At 38.7% G+C, this 14960-nt stretch overlaps 1 protein-coding gene across 1 annotated transcript in view; it reads left to right on the forward strand.

Annotated features, from left to right (window-relative positions):
* LOC133556923 (calcineurin-binding protein cabin-1-like) overlaps nt 1–14960 on the forward strand; it is a gene marked incomplete at its 3' end in the record, with an annotated part of 67729 nt that overhangs the window by 6753 nt on the left and 46016 nt on the right. Inside the window, exons 4-24 of the mRNA XM_061907276.1 lie at nt 724–837; nt 4149–4283; nt 4365–4545; nt 4636–4765; nt 4838–4987; nt 6490–6779; nt 6853–7024; nt 7149–7282; nt 7364–7581; nt 7763–7835; nt 9462–9649; nt 9736–9873; nt 9954–10142; nt 10239–10481; nt 10564–10717; nt 10805–10920; nt 11047–11208; nt 12417–12623; nt 13745–13890; nt 14002–14263; nt 14661–14831. Of these exons, the coding sequence (XP_061763260.1) occupies nt 724–837; nt 4149–4283; nt 4365–4545; nt 4636–4765; nt 4838–4987; nt 6490–6779; nt 6853–7024; nt 7149–7282; nt 7364–7581; nt 7763–7835; nt 9462–9649; nt 9736–9873; nt 9954–10142; nt 10239–10481; nt 10564–10717; nt 10805–10920; nt 11047–11208; nt 12417–12623; nt 13745–13890; nt 14002–14263; nt 14661–14831 (3573 nt within the window). The remainder of the gene's footprint in view (nt 1–723; nt 838–4148; nt 4284–4364; nt 4546–4635; nt 4766–4837; nt 4988–6489; nt 6780–6852; nt 7025–7148; nt 7283–7363; nt 7582–7762; nt 7836–9461; nt 9650–9735; nt 9874–9953; nt 10143–10238; nt 10482–10563; nt 10718–10804; nt 10921–11046; nt 11209–12416; nt 12624–13744; nt 13891–14001; nt 14264–14660; nt 14832–14960) is intronic.

Genomic DNA, 14960 nt, shown 5'->3' on the forward strand with positions numbered 1-14960 from the left:
GAAAGTAAATCATCACACGGTTTACAGAAAAGAAAACGAGGCCTTTAAAGAAAAGAACACCATAACTACAGTCAAACACGGTGGAGGTTCACTGATGTTTTGCTGCTTCTGGTATCGGATGCCTTGACTGTGTGCCTGGCATCATGAAATCTGAGGACAACCAAATCATTTTTGGGCATAATGTTGGGCCCAGTGTCAGAAAAGCTGGGTGTCCCTCAGAGGTCATGGGTCTTCCAGCAGGAAAAAAACATACTTCAAAAAGCACACAAATGGCTTAAGACAAAACGCTGGAGAGTTCTGAAGTGGCCATCAATGAGTCCAGATCTAAATCCTACAGAACGTCTGTGGAGAGATTTAAAAACAGCAGTTGGGAGAAGACACCCTTCAAATCTGAGAAACCTGTAGCAGTTTGCAAATGAAGAGTGGTCCAAAATTCCAGGTATGTTACGGGAAGTGTAATTTTTTCTAAAGGGTGTGCTACCAAATATGAAGTTGAGGGTGCCAACATGTTTGTCCAGTTCATTTTTGGAGTTCTGTGTAAAATATCAGATTTGGATTTTTTTGTGTTGTTTCAATGCAAACAAAAGGAATATCAAAGCATTTGTAATTCCAACAATTTTCTGGGAGAAGTGGTGCATTATCTGACAGAAATGCAGGAGTGCCAATATTTTTAGCCATGACTGTAGCAGATATTTTGCTGATGGTATTCTGATATCTTCTCAGGAAGCGGAAGCGTTTGCTTTGTACCACAAAGCTTTAGATCTGCAGAAACATGACAAGTTTGAGGAGTCTGCTGAGGCATATCATGAGCTGCTTAAAACGCCACTCCTCAAAGAGGTAAAGTGTTATACAATACAGCTGCACAATTTTTTGACATCAAATCACCTTTTTTTTTCCTGCGCCATCAACGACATTTGAGTGACAGACATGTTTGCCAATCAGAATCGTTGAGCCTCGTGTTTGTTCATCTCTTGCTTCAAACAGAGAGAGAGAGAGGTTTCGCTCTTTGCATCGCTCTCAGCACCTGAGCGTATTTATTAACAATGAAATTAATTGAACACAGTCAGCGCTCTTTTCAGTCATTCATAATCTTAGTCTCGTTGGGCGTAGAGCATGGAGCCATCTTTACACACACAGGAAGAACGTACTCACGGCACACCGTCAACTAACAACAATTCGCAGGGCAAAAAATCTGATCACAAAGCCAAATGTCCAATTGTGGGTATGTTCCAGCTTCAAATCGGATGGGCAATGGTGAGGCATGGCTCCGTTGGTAAAGTGGCAAGTTGAGAATTCCAGGTTCGAACCCCGCTTCCGCCTGTCGTTGTGTCCTTGGGCAAGACACTTTACACACCTGCTCCCAATGTCACCCACACTGGTTGAAATGTAAAGCAATGTGAAGCTCTTTAAATGTCTAGAGGAAAAGCACAATATTAATATCAGCCCGTCAACACAGACAAACGAGCGAGAATGCCGTGATCACGTGATGTAATAACCAAATAGTCAACATCCGACCTACTTTTTCAAACTGGGAAAAAATGCACTTTAAGATGTTCAATAGTTATCAGAGTTTTTTGCTTACAGAAATTATTCCATTACATTTTTTTGTTTGTTTATTTACCTTTCAATGACAGTACAATGGTAGGGTTGTAACGATGCCAATATTTTGGTACCGGTACCAAAATGTATTTCGATACTTTTCTAAATACACAAAAATAGCATTTTTGGCTGTATTCTAACAAACAATCTTACTTTACATTAAACATGTTTCTTATTGCAATAAGTAAGCAAACAAAGGCTCCTAATTAGTCTGCTGACATATGCAGTAACACATTGTGTCATTTATATACCTATTATTCTGTCAGAATTATTGAGGACAAGTGGTAGAAAATGAATTTATAATGCACTTGTTCATCTACTGTTAATATCTGCTATTTCTTTTAACATTTTCTATCTACACTTATGTTAAAAAGTAATCACTTATTCTTCTCTTCTTTGAATGCTTTACATTAGTTTTGGATGATACCACAAATTTGGTACCAAGTATTTACAAGGTCGTACAATGGTTTATAATTTAAGTCCTTGTGTGTCCAGGGATGTATTTCCTGAGTTCATAAACATAATATAAATTTTTTTTTTAGCGAAAAAAGATTTTTTGATGCTAAAAAAATCTCGATGTAATCACAGTAGTATCGACTAGATTCACTCATGTACTCGGTATCATTGCAGTGGATGTCAGGTGTTTATTTATATTTTGATCCCGGTGAGCTACGGTGTTTAGTACCAAATATGATTCATTAGTTGATTGGCAACACTAAATTGGCCCTAGTGTGTGACTGTGAGTGTGAGTGTTGTCCGTCTATCTGTGTTGGCCCTGCGATGAGGTGGCGACTTGTCCAGGGTGTACCCCGCCTTCCGCCCGATTGTAGCTGAGATAGGCGCCAGCGCCCCCCGTGACCCCGAAAGGGAATAAGCGGTAGAAAATGGATGGATGGATAGTATCACTGTACTATACTAGCACCAGTATACCGTACAACCCTATACAACAGTAAACAATTCTACGGTATTGAAAAATAAAAGTTTATATCTTCTTGCATTAATATTAAATATTATGATTACAGGTACATTACATTATGAGCACTGTATAGTTTTTATCACTCATTTATTCAGTTTAAGAGCATTATGTAGACAAAAGCTCTGAGTCTGTCTGCATCAAGCCAAATATGTTTATGTCAATAATTGCATATTGTTCCTGTGTGTGGCACCTTGAGACAAGAATATGTTGTTTGACAGTCTAAAAGTAATGTCTTCCTTACTGTTTTTTTTTTCACGGTTTTATGCAATAAAATATAAAAATTGCAAATTGAATCGTAATCGCAATTTTGGAGAGAAAAATCCCAATTAGTTTTTCTCTCAAAATCGTGCAGCCCTAATGTGCAATATGTGGTATGACACGTTCTGACCATAATGTATGCTTCCATGTATGGCAGTAATATTACATTTTTTTCAGCAGCAAAGCAAGTGCCTGAATGATCTTTTAATTTCTCCACACGCAAACATACGCCCGACTGGCAGGACTGGGCTGATTGACACTCGCAGAACTAAACACCCCAAACACAGAAATGATCAAAAACCTCAAACACTATCAAACTTATGTGATGGGAAATGTTGAACATTAAACATGCTGCAACCACATAAAGGGTGCTGGGAAATAAAATGGAAAAAAAAAATAGCAAATGCCAAAAACACACAACAAATCTTTAATAATACTCCATGACAAAAACACAGAACAAAAGCCTTTCTACATGTGCTAACATTGGCTACGTAAACCGGTTGTGCTATAATATTATAAAATATTACAAATTAACCAAGACATAACTTAAAATATACCTCTTACCAGGAATTCTGTCTCTTCAAATGTACAAAACCCAAAAGCAGTGAGGTTGGCAGGTTGTGTAATTCATAAATAAAAAGAGAATACAATGATTTGGTAATTCTTTTCAACTTATATTCAGTTGAATAGACTGCAAAGACAAGATATTTCATGTTCACACTGAGAAACAGGTTTTTTTTTTGCAAATAATCATTAACTTGGAATTTAATGACAGCGACAAATTGCAAAAAAAGTTGTAACAGGGGCATTTTTACCAGTGTGTTACAAGGCCTTTCCTTTTAACAACACTCAGTAAAGGCTTGGGAACTGAGGAGACACATTTTTGAAGTGGAATTCTTTCCCATTCTTGCTTGATGTACAGCTTAAGTTGTTCAACAGTCCGATGTCTCCGTTGTCGTATTTTACACTTCATAATACTCCACACCTTTTCGATGGGAGACAGGTTTGTAGCATATTAGCATTCAATACAACACATTTAATCATCCTATTTACAATATTACTAGCAAATTCAAAAATGTAATATGATCAGTTTTATACACTTGTCTGTGTTACTTGCTATGAAGAATTTTCAGGAATATCATCTGTTGCCAAAGTATCGGATCAGATATGAATCAGGATTGAAAGCCAAATGTTGATCAGGCCATCCCAAGTGTTTATGAGCGAGGGAGAAGAAGTAGCGGCAAATCTATTTCTCCAAATGTACAGTATCTGTCACAAATAAATGAATGGTCTTAAAGAATCTTTCTCATTTCAGGCTATGCCCTCCGAAGATCAGAACATGGGTCTCAAGCATCCCGGACTGATGTTGAAGTATTCCACATTCAAGAACTTGGCCAGTATGGCTGCTTCTCGAGATGACCTTGACACTGCGATGGAGTTTTACTTAGAGGTCAAACATCAACGCATCTGCAACTGATTCACTGTGAAATTGTTCCTACTCTGTTTAGAAACGTGTTTGTCCTTTTTGTAGGCAGTTTTGTTGGACTCCACTGATGTGAACATGTGGTACAAAATAGGCCAAGTGGCCGTGCGGCTGTTGCGCATTCCTCTCGCTCGGCACGCTTTTGAGGAGGGATTGCACTGTAACCCGGACCACTGGCCATGCCTGGACAACCTGATCACTATTCTCTACACACTCTGTGACTACACCTGTATGTAAAACATCACCGTCATCTCTTAGCTGTCTAATTGGTTACTTCAATAATAATAATAATCATCATCATCCTTGTGAATATCTCCAGGTTGTTTATACTTCATCAGCAAAGCCCTTGAAAAGGATCGTTGTTACACTAAAGGCCTGGTGTTAAAAGAGAAAATCTTTGAGGAACAGGCCGGACTTAAAAGGGACACAATGCAGATGTTCAAACGATGGTGACTATCTTAACCCGTTAAAGAAACCCAAGAATGACATTCACAGTGTGTGTGATATGTGTATTTTCGCAGTGACATGTCTGTTCACTATGTGGAAGTGGAGCAAGAGGAACGCAAATTCATTGTGGAAGAAGCGCTGGATTTACGGAAACGCAGACAGGCTCTTTCTTACAAAGAACCCATCCCTGATCTTGTCCTGATTAAGCCCATCCTCTGTCTCTCGTAAGTTAAACATTTTTCTCTTTCCTGTTTTTGTTGAAATTACATTTGTTAACTAAAATGTTGAAATAGCTTTGGCCTGGATCGCTGAAAAATGTAACAAAAAAGACCCTTTATTTATCCTTGCACAATACATATATTGCATAGACCACATGTGTCTACAAGCTCATTTTTATCTTTTGTCCCCAAGCAAAAGCAAAGTGACAGCAGGTTAAAAATACATTTACCAATAAAATATAAAATCCAGCTTTTCTAAGAAAAAAATACCAAAACAATAAGAGTTTTGATTGATTGATTGATACTTTTATTAGTAGATTGCACAGTTCAGTACATATTCCGTACATTTGACCACACCCGAATAAGTTTTTGACCTTGTTTAAGTCGGGGTCCACGTTAATCAATTCATGGTAAAAGAGCATCAGCAGAAAGATTAGATCAACAACAGCTCAATAAACACACACATTATATACTTATGTGTTCTTTGTTGTAGATTTTAGGTATAAGATTTGATTCACAGCATAAAACTTGGCTTACATCAATGTCAAGGTACGGAATTTTATACCTCGAGGACTATTGGCATTCAACGATCCTTCCAACGACAACAACAACCGACACATTAGACAAGCTAAATACTGTAATACGGGGGTCCCCCACCACTATATTTCAGTTTGGGGGTCCTTAGCCTGGAAAACGTTGAAGACTCTTAGTTAATATTGTTTATATCTTGAGATATTTGGTTTGTGAGAATTCTTGGCCATTTATCCAGGAGAATTTTTGTAAGGTCAAAATTCACTGACTGGCTCACAGTCTCTGTTGTACCGTAGTTCATTCCCATTGTGTGTTGTGTAGGTCACTGATAGATTCAGTTAGGACACAGGTGGTACTCAAGGGCTTTGGGCCAGATTTGGCCTCTCACATCATTTTTTGATGTTATGCAAAAGCCTGGAAATAATGTCTAATAAGCAAAGTACTTTTCTTACTAAGTGGACTCTTGTTCCATTGTGAAATAACAAATACATGTACTGCATGTATTTGCTCATCTTTTATACTTTGATAGGATCTAATAATGCAAATACTTCAATATATCTGCTTTACTCATTATTTCAAAGCAATTATCCATCAAATTGTACAATGTCAAAATGACGTTAAATATAGGCTACACATTTTACTGTAAAAAACAGTTACATTTTTTTTCCATTTATCGTAATACACCATAAAAACAATAAACGTAGATTTTACCATACAAAAAAAAGTGGTACACTTTTGGTAATTATAAAATGAGGTAAATCCTTGTACATTTATATTCATGTATTATTCCCTGTTACAAACGGCCCTCTTAGGGCAGCCATAAGTGAAAATGAGTTTGACAGCCCGGATCTAAGAGGTGTAATGTGTTTCTTTCATTTTGTCCATTTCTAATCATGAATTTCAGGAAATGTGTTTTTATTTCAACATTTGCCTGGTTAGGCCATTTAACTTGACGCGGGGCTCTTGCTTCAACACAGGTGGAGGCATGTTGGTGAAAGTCTTGTGGCAATGTACAGATATCAGACGACATGTGGGCCTCCACGATTGAGTCTTGGCCGCAAGATCGACTTGTCATCGTACCAGGACGCCAACTTCCTCCAAAACCTTCCTGAACCCAGCAGTCCCATCAGCACTGTCCAGTCAGCTGTGCTGAGCAGCAGCCCCAGCTCGTCTCAGCCACCTACTGTCCTCCCTGAGCCGTCAGCCCTCTCTCAACCTGACACACAAATTGCCATTGTTGAAATCACGACGGCAGCTCCTTCTGTTGGTTAGTTCCAGAAATGACTTCAGTTAGTACTAGACATACATTCAGAAAACAAACTACTTTTTTGTATTTCCAGCTATGGATGTTTCTCTGTCAGACAAGGCAAAGAAAGCGCCAAAGAGGAAACGTGCAGTAGAAGATATTGTTGAGACGGCCAAGAGACGGTCAGCGCGTGTCCGTAACACAAAATGCAAAAAGGAAGAGAAGATTGATTTTCAGGAGTTACTTTATAAGTACCTTCCTTCCAGGTAGATTTCTGGGTTGTATTTGTGTTGTTTGCAATTGTATGGATTGGTATTTGTCTGTTTTGCTGAAGCAAAAAAAGATTCCTCTTATAATTGAAGTACAAAACCATGCGCTGGTTTCTCATAGGCTAAAGAAGTTTGATCCTGATAATGAAGATGAAAGTCTAAGTAATCTGGAGACAGAGTGTGATGGGAAGGAGGACTTGCAGCCTATTCATGGCAGCTGCCTGCCACTTGATGCAGTTGAATACATGGAATCTGGTACAGCCCAACTTAGACAAAGTTTATTCTTGAAAGTATGCATGTCTTGTCTTTTAACAAATAATGCTTTTTTCTTTGTAGAACAACAGGATGTTCATAAGTTCCTTCTCAGAAATATGGCCAATGGAGGTATACTGGATCTGATGTTATGTTATCTGAAAGCGGTGGGTCAGAAGTTCATGGAGAAGTGGCCACCTGGTCTGACTGCTGTGGTGCTGGAGGTCTATCGGACCTGGAGGAAGCACAGCTGTGGTCTTCCTAACCCCTTGTTTCGGGACTGCAGTAACCAGCATATCCGGGTAAACAAAATATGTGCGCTTACATTTTATACAAATATTTTTCAAATACATATTTTCATCTCTTGTATCACATACCATAATTCAGATTCTCATGAGCATTCAGTTTGTATTTTTTTTACTGGTAAATCTACAATTTTGTGATCACAATTATTACATTCTGCTGTGTCTGTTTCTTGTACAGGAAATGTTGGAAATGAGCTTGGCTTGTATGGAATTGCAGTTGGAGCAATGGTCGCACAATAAAGGCAAGAGCGGTGGGTTCTGGCAGTGTCTTTTATTGCGGCAAAGTAACATTTAAACTTAAAGCCCATCAACCAAATTTAGATTTTTAATATCTTAATATCACCTTTTTACCCCTCAATGTATATACTCTGATGATGAACTTGTGTGATGACTGTATTATGCTGAGAGTATATATTTGTACCGTGAATTGATTAATGTGGACCCCGACTTAAACAAGTTGGAAACATTATTCAGGTCTTACCATTTAGTGGTCAATTGTACGGAATATGTACTGAACTGTGCAATCTACTAATACAAGTTTCAATCAATCAATCAATCAAAATATTTCAGTGTCAAACAGATATGTGCATTTTCAGTACAAACAATATTTTGGATCAGTGTTTCCCCCAGGACTGCAATCTACCGTATTTTTCGGGCTATAAGTTGCAGTTTTTTTCATAGTTTGGCCAGGGGTGTGACTTACACCCAGGAGCAACTCATGTGTGAAATTATTAACACATTACGTAAAATATCAAATAATATTATTTAGCTTATTGACGTGAGAGACTTAAACGTATACGATTTAGCGATTAGGAGTGACAGACTGTTTGGTAAACGATCAAATAAATTTCCACCAAAAATGCGACTTATACTCCAGTGCGACTTATACATGTTTTTTTCTTTTTTTATTATGCATTTTCGGCAGGTGCGACTTATATTCCAAAAAATACAGTATTTGTTCAGTTGGGTTGAGTCATCTAATTTGTATAATTGTCCATTGCGCATGTGCATATAATCTTTATTGATGAAAAGTGAGCAATAAACAATACAAGTAATACAAATATGTTCAGAAATACTAAGGAAGTTTCTTCTGTCATTTTTGTATTTTTATTTTTTATGTCGCAAAAAAAAAGAAGCTGTGAGAAGAGGACGGGGGCCACACAAGGACATGTTTCTTGTTTAGAAGAGCATCTTTGAGAGGCTCCCAAAGTGTCTTATATCCCCAGTGAAAGACGCTACATTTATTGATAGCCACTTTTTTCCTGAAAAACAGAATCTAGAGAGGTCTGAATACTCGCTGCATATAGCAACAAAGTCACTGAGTTGGCAACACTATCTCTGTCAGAACAGTGTGTGTGAGGCAGAGCTGGGTATTGGCAACAACTTCACAATACAATGCAGTAAGTATTGTGATTGGTATTGTATCAGACTGTTCACTGATACATTTAAAATGCAACTTATAATACAAGCTGTACATACTATACTGTATGATGTATGTGAAAGCCATTTTAATGTAGAAAAAAGAAAGGCCCTTTACTTTTTAACTGCTGACAGATATTACATCACTAGAAAAAATATCACAATATACTGCCATATGGATAATTTACCTCACCAAAGTATGAATTGTGTAACAGCAGATTTATTGTGGGGAGTTTAAACCACAGGCTACATTTACACACAGTCCACACTTGATGGATTTATGAGCAAGAGCAACAAATTAATTTTGGGTGCAGTGAAAATATATGTGTGATGCACCACCACAAATAAATGAATGTTTGGGAAATACTGCAGGTAGTTTGCAGATGTTTTACTTTGAAAGGTTGTTAGTGGAGTATAGCAAGACTACAAGTTTGCCATAACATCTTTGTCCTTTTCAGTGTCTCCTCGAAGAAGCAGTACTGGTTCTTGCAATGACACAGATGAAAATGAATTCCCCGGGCAACATTTCCAGGCTGATTCATTGCTCCTAGCTTTAGGTTCATCCCAAAAAGATATTTTTGAGGACAACTGGTTCGATGTGATGGTGCGTGTCTACTGGCTGAAGGCTCGATCCCTTGCCCTGCAGGTGGTTTGCTTGTATTTTAACTTCTTGACCTTTACTCTGCTCTCAACAAGATATGAAAAGGATGTTTGTCTTCTCCCCCTTTTTAGGGAGACATGGACTTGGCCTTAGAGAGCTATGATGTCTGTACTGGGCTGTTGCAGAGCAAACCCAAGTCCCATGAAGGGAGACCTTATACAATCAAACTGCCAAATTTAAGGGTAGATGCAGCAATCTCTGTAGAAGAGGTCAGTGAAGTGTTTTCTTGCCCACAAGATCTTTTATCCTTTATTTGAATTACAACATTTTTTTCTGTTTCTATGAACAGATTGATAAAAGACTGAAGTCCCTGGAGCGCTGTCAGTCATTAGAGGAAATCCAGCGGCTTTTTGAATCGGATGACTTTGAGTCGGTCGTGCGCCTGTTGCAGCCCACTCTTAATTACGGCAGCAGGAGTAAACACTTGGAGTTTGTTAGTTCAGCACCAGAACGTCCTGCTCAGCTTCTGCTGCTTCAGGTTAGATTATCCTCCAACTCTTAATTCGACATCAATGCTTTTCTTTATGAGTGTCCGCGCTTCTTATTCCATCGTACATGTTATATTTTGGCACAGAATTCCTTGTTGAAGCTACAAGACTACCAGCAATGTTTCGAGTCAAGTGAGCTGGCTATAAATGAAGCCTTGCAGCAGCTCAACTCCTCTCCAAACAGTTCTGCACCTGCGAAGGAGGAATGGGTTAGCACCATTTCAAAGCTGCTGGACGGCGTTGAGGTCTGCTTCAATAAGGACTCCGAGCTCCTCGGCAATGTCCCCCACTTCTCTAGTATGGCTCGACTTGCAAACAATCTCATTCAGGTTAGAAGAGTGCTAAAATATTATTGTATAAGGGGCTTGAGTTTGTCTTGGATGTTAATCTATTTTGTGATTGTTTTTTCAGCTGATTGACCTTAGCATGACTATTTCGGACGATCCAAAAGAACCTTATTTCTTCTCGGTGCTGCCATGGATTATTCTATATCGCATAATCAAACACGAAGAGGCTGCTTTTAACTGTATGCTTCAACAGCATATGACTATAGGGGATGACGAAGGTTTGTCGAGTCCTTGTTGAAGTTTCCCTTGGTGCTTTGCATGCGAGCTGTTGCCCAGTGAGTGACAGTGTTGACATGAATTTGTAGATGACTCAGACTCACCGATGCTGCCGTCCTCTCTGATGCTTTTGAACACCGCTCATGAGTATCTTGGCCGTCGCTCCCTGTGTTGCAGTTCAGATGGGGCACTACTTAAGTTTTTTGTGAGTCTCTTTTTGTACAAAAACTCTTTGGGACTTCACATAATATGTCAATGTGACTTTATTATGCTGTGTTTATAGCCCTAACACATTTGACAACAATTTGATAGAATACCTACTTTCTTATAGGTTAATGTTTTGGAAAAAGAGTTTGCAGCAACTGCCAACACTGATTCCCATCCCTACAAAGAGGAGTTGGAGATGGCCTTAGAGCAGTGCTTTTTCTGCTTGTACGCCTACCCGAGTAAGAAGAGCAAGGCCCGCTTCCTTGAAGACCACTCATCACCACAGGTCAGACACTGCAGTCCCTCCAGGAAATCGCTATGTCGCAGTTGCAGCGATTCATGCAAATACATATTAATGCCTGCTAATTAAATGTGTTGGCACATACACTGTTTAAAATGGTCGAACACTTTTCAAGCTCAAGACATACACAGAGAATGTCTGCAACTTCTCAACCACAGAGGACAGCTGACAATAAGGATGTCTTTGGTGGTGTTTCTTTCTCTAAATATAGTCTGATCAGGGTTTTATGCTACAGGTACTGATAATCCATGACAATTTTTCATGTATTCATAGTGAGTGCTGTTGACAGTTCAACAATATCAACACAATACTTAAAGTCGTTTTGTTTTCTCTTGCATTACATATACTTGTTTGAGCAAAAAAATCAATAGTACATAATCAAAAATTGTTGTCTATTACTCATTTAAATCATTTGGTTTTTGCCCTCTACGTCCTCTTGTGTACAGGGAATTGTTCCTTCAATTTGTAGACATTAAATAAAACACCAACAAATATTTTGAGAAAATATCGACCTAATGTCTCTAATACCACTAATATACTGATAATACCCATGGTATCGCAATTGTAATTGATGGATGGATCCGCCCTTCCCATTCACGTGGTTTACTTCATGTGACAATGCTGACACACCAACAGTTGCTGTTATATGATCCTCCCTTTAGATGCTTATTATTCTACTTGTTCATTTTCTGTTATAGATACAATGAGGTTCCATCTACACTTCTTAAAGGGGAACTGCACTTTTTCGGGAATGAATATTGAACAAAAAGGGATTGTTGAATTAAATACTTTTAGAACCAGGTTAGGTGGAGGAAAAAAACATTTGTATGGAATTGGTAATGGAATCAAATTACTAGATGAGGGATGGAACAAGACAAATCGACTTGCAGTTTTATGTTTGTACGTAGATCCTAATGAAAATGCCATACTTATGTATTTTGTCATTTATGCATGCGACCACTAGAGGGTGTCATTGGTTGGAAATGGATTTGAGGAGAACCCTTTGAAGTTCTTACATAACACAGCTGCATGAGGTTGCCCCAAGAAATCCCTCTACAGTATAGTCCATCCATCCATCCATCCATTTTCTACTGCTTATTCCCTTCGGGTTGGCGGGGGGCGCTGGAGCCTATCTCAGTACTTTGGATATTTTTACAGTGGCACTACAATAAATACTAATATCTGTGTTGCAGGTGGAGCTGCAATGGAGTGACACTCTTTTCATGTTCCAGTATTTTAAACCAAAGTCGCTGCCTGAGTTTGACAGCTACAAGACAAGCACCGTATCTGCAGATTTAGCTAATCTGTTGAGAAGGTTTGCAGGAATCGCCCCCTTAAGTGAAACTCCCACCCTCACCATGGATGAGGTCGCGGCCTACATCGAGGACAATACACATAAGGTCAGTTTGTCAAACAGTCTTCAACAATACTGTATAAACGGGATGTACATTTCATTGATAGCTTTTGCGTAAAATGGTCATACTGTTTGTATGAACCGTGCTGCTCAGCAGGCTGTTACGATAACTAAAGCAAGGGCAGGCCAAGTGCTAAAAAAACACAAGAATAATTGTGTTGCATAAACAAATACCATTTAATATAGCAGCAATAACAACAAAACAACACCAAAGATTTTAAGCTTCCTCAAAAAGAAAATAGCATCTTGTGATTATGATAATGCACTTGGAAAAGTGCACACAGGTACAGTATATTGACTACATTTAGCTGGCGGACTTTGGCGGGTCGCAAATCCCAAACCTGACAGATCTGTAAAAAGTTCCAAAATATGTAATAAATTAACTACACTGCAAGACACTTTAAAATAGGTCACATGAACAATGGTTTTCAGTAACAACTTTTTAACATGAAAAAATCAAATCTACAACTAATTGTTCATTTTATAATATCTTTTTAAAAGGCAAAGCAGTTTGGACAACAAAGAAAGTCAAATAATCAATCTTCGCCTATGCTTTAAGTTATTCTTCACACACCTCCATTCTCTGTTGTTAGTTAGCAAGCTAACAAGCAAACTCTTACTGTGGAGAGTCACAAACCGCGTCCTCCAGATGTACGACACTTTAGTTGAAAAACAAAGTCTACTTTTAAAATTGAGCAAGTTATGTGTATCTTTGGCGGCTTTAGTTTTCACTCATGTTTTTGTTGTGGCCGCATTGCAGCCATTTTTTTCTCTCTGTCGCTCTGCGGTCACTGATCGTGCAGACACTTGTTTGTTTTTGTTCTGAAATAAACGCTATCAACAAATGAAATTGTCTGCAACTAATTTTATTATAGATTTTTGTTCTCAATGTCAATCACCACTACCTGTAAATACTAGTTGCCTTTTTATGTTTTCCGAGTTCAATTCAAGTATTACTTGTTTTTATCATAACCACCATTGTCAAACTGAATGAAAACCTATACAAACTTCAGGGTATTACAAGTATGCAAGTTTTCTTCCCCTGTTAACTATTAAACATTTGAAACCACTGTATGATTGTATATTTTCAATGTGTTGTCTTTCAAGGCCCCAAGCCTTCCAGATGGAAGCCCACCAGCACCTCCAATCGTTAATGAGATCTACTATCTGCTGGCGGATTACCACTTCAAGAACAAGGAGCAGTCCAAAGCCATGAAGTTTTATATGCATGATATCTGCGTGTTTCCAAACAGGTGTGTCATTTCTCTCTTAGCAATGATCAAGTTTTACTAATTCATTTGGTTTTTAATTGAGTTATCAAGTTAATCTGTCAACCTCTGTGATTAATATGTCCCCATTGGCAGGTTTGACTCCTGGGCAGGAATGGCTTTAGCAAGGGCCAGTCGTATTCAGGAGAAACTCAATTCCAATGAGCTAAAAAGTGACGTGCCCATATGGAAACACTCACAGGCAGTGCTCAACTGCTTTAAGCGGGCCCTGGAGATAGACAGCTCCAACCTGTCATTGTGGATCGAATATGGAACCATATCGTATGCTTTGCACTCCTTTGCTTCACGGCAGCTAAAGCAGTGGCGTGACGAGCTCCCTTCAGAGGTGGTAAAACAGGTGAGACAAATGCCATCTGTACAGTTTTTACAATGTCACATCACTTGGCTGAAGATGGTCTCTTACAGAGCTGTAGCTGTCGTTATTTTAGTAATCAAGTAATCTATCATTTAGTTTGTTCGAGTAATTGGATGAAACACACTTTATAGCCTCATTGAACATTTTTGGATAATAGTTCAAATAACACGTTCTCTACTTGCCATAACCTTCATTCTTTTTTGAATGAATGCACGTCATTAACATTGTACTTTCAACATTCAACAGGCATGCATTAATATAGGGAAAAAAACTTTTGATGATCACGGCCGCTCTCACGTACAATGTCATTAAAGCCCTGTAAGTTTACATAGTTGTCTTTCAAAAGACTTATTAAGCTCTGCTGTGCCATTGTTTTCAGATGGAAGAAAGGAGAGATTCTATGTTGGAGACTGCAGCTCAGTGCTTCCAGGGGGCTTCACGATGTGAGGGAGACAGCGATGAAGAAGCATGGCTCATTCACTACATGCTGGGGAAAATAGCAGAGAAACGCAAGCAGCCACCTGTGGGATATCTGCAGCTGTACCAAAAGGTAAACCTCTGGATGAAGTATTTCTTAACATCATGGTTGGGTATTTACAGTAAGTCAGTCACAGGGCACTGACAGGCAAACAGCCTTTCTCACTCCACTCTTTTCTTTAATATTTGGGGTTTTGGCACC

This window comes from Nerophis ophidion, linkage group LG07, assembly GCF_033978795.1.
Source record: "Nerophis ophidion isolate RoL-2023_Sa linkage group LG07, RoL_Noph_v1.0, whole genome shotgun sequence".
NCBI classification, from domain to species: Eukaryota; Metazoa; Chordata; class Actinopteri; order Syngnathiformes; family Syngnathidae; genus Nerophis; species Nerophis ophidion.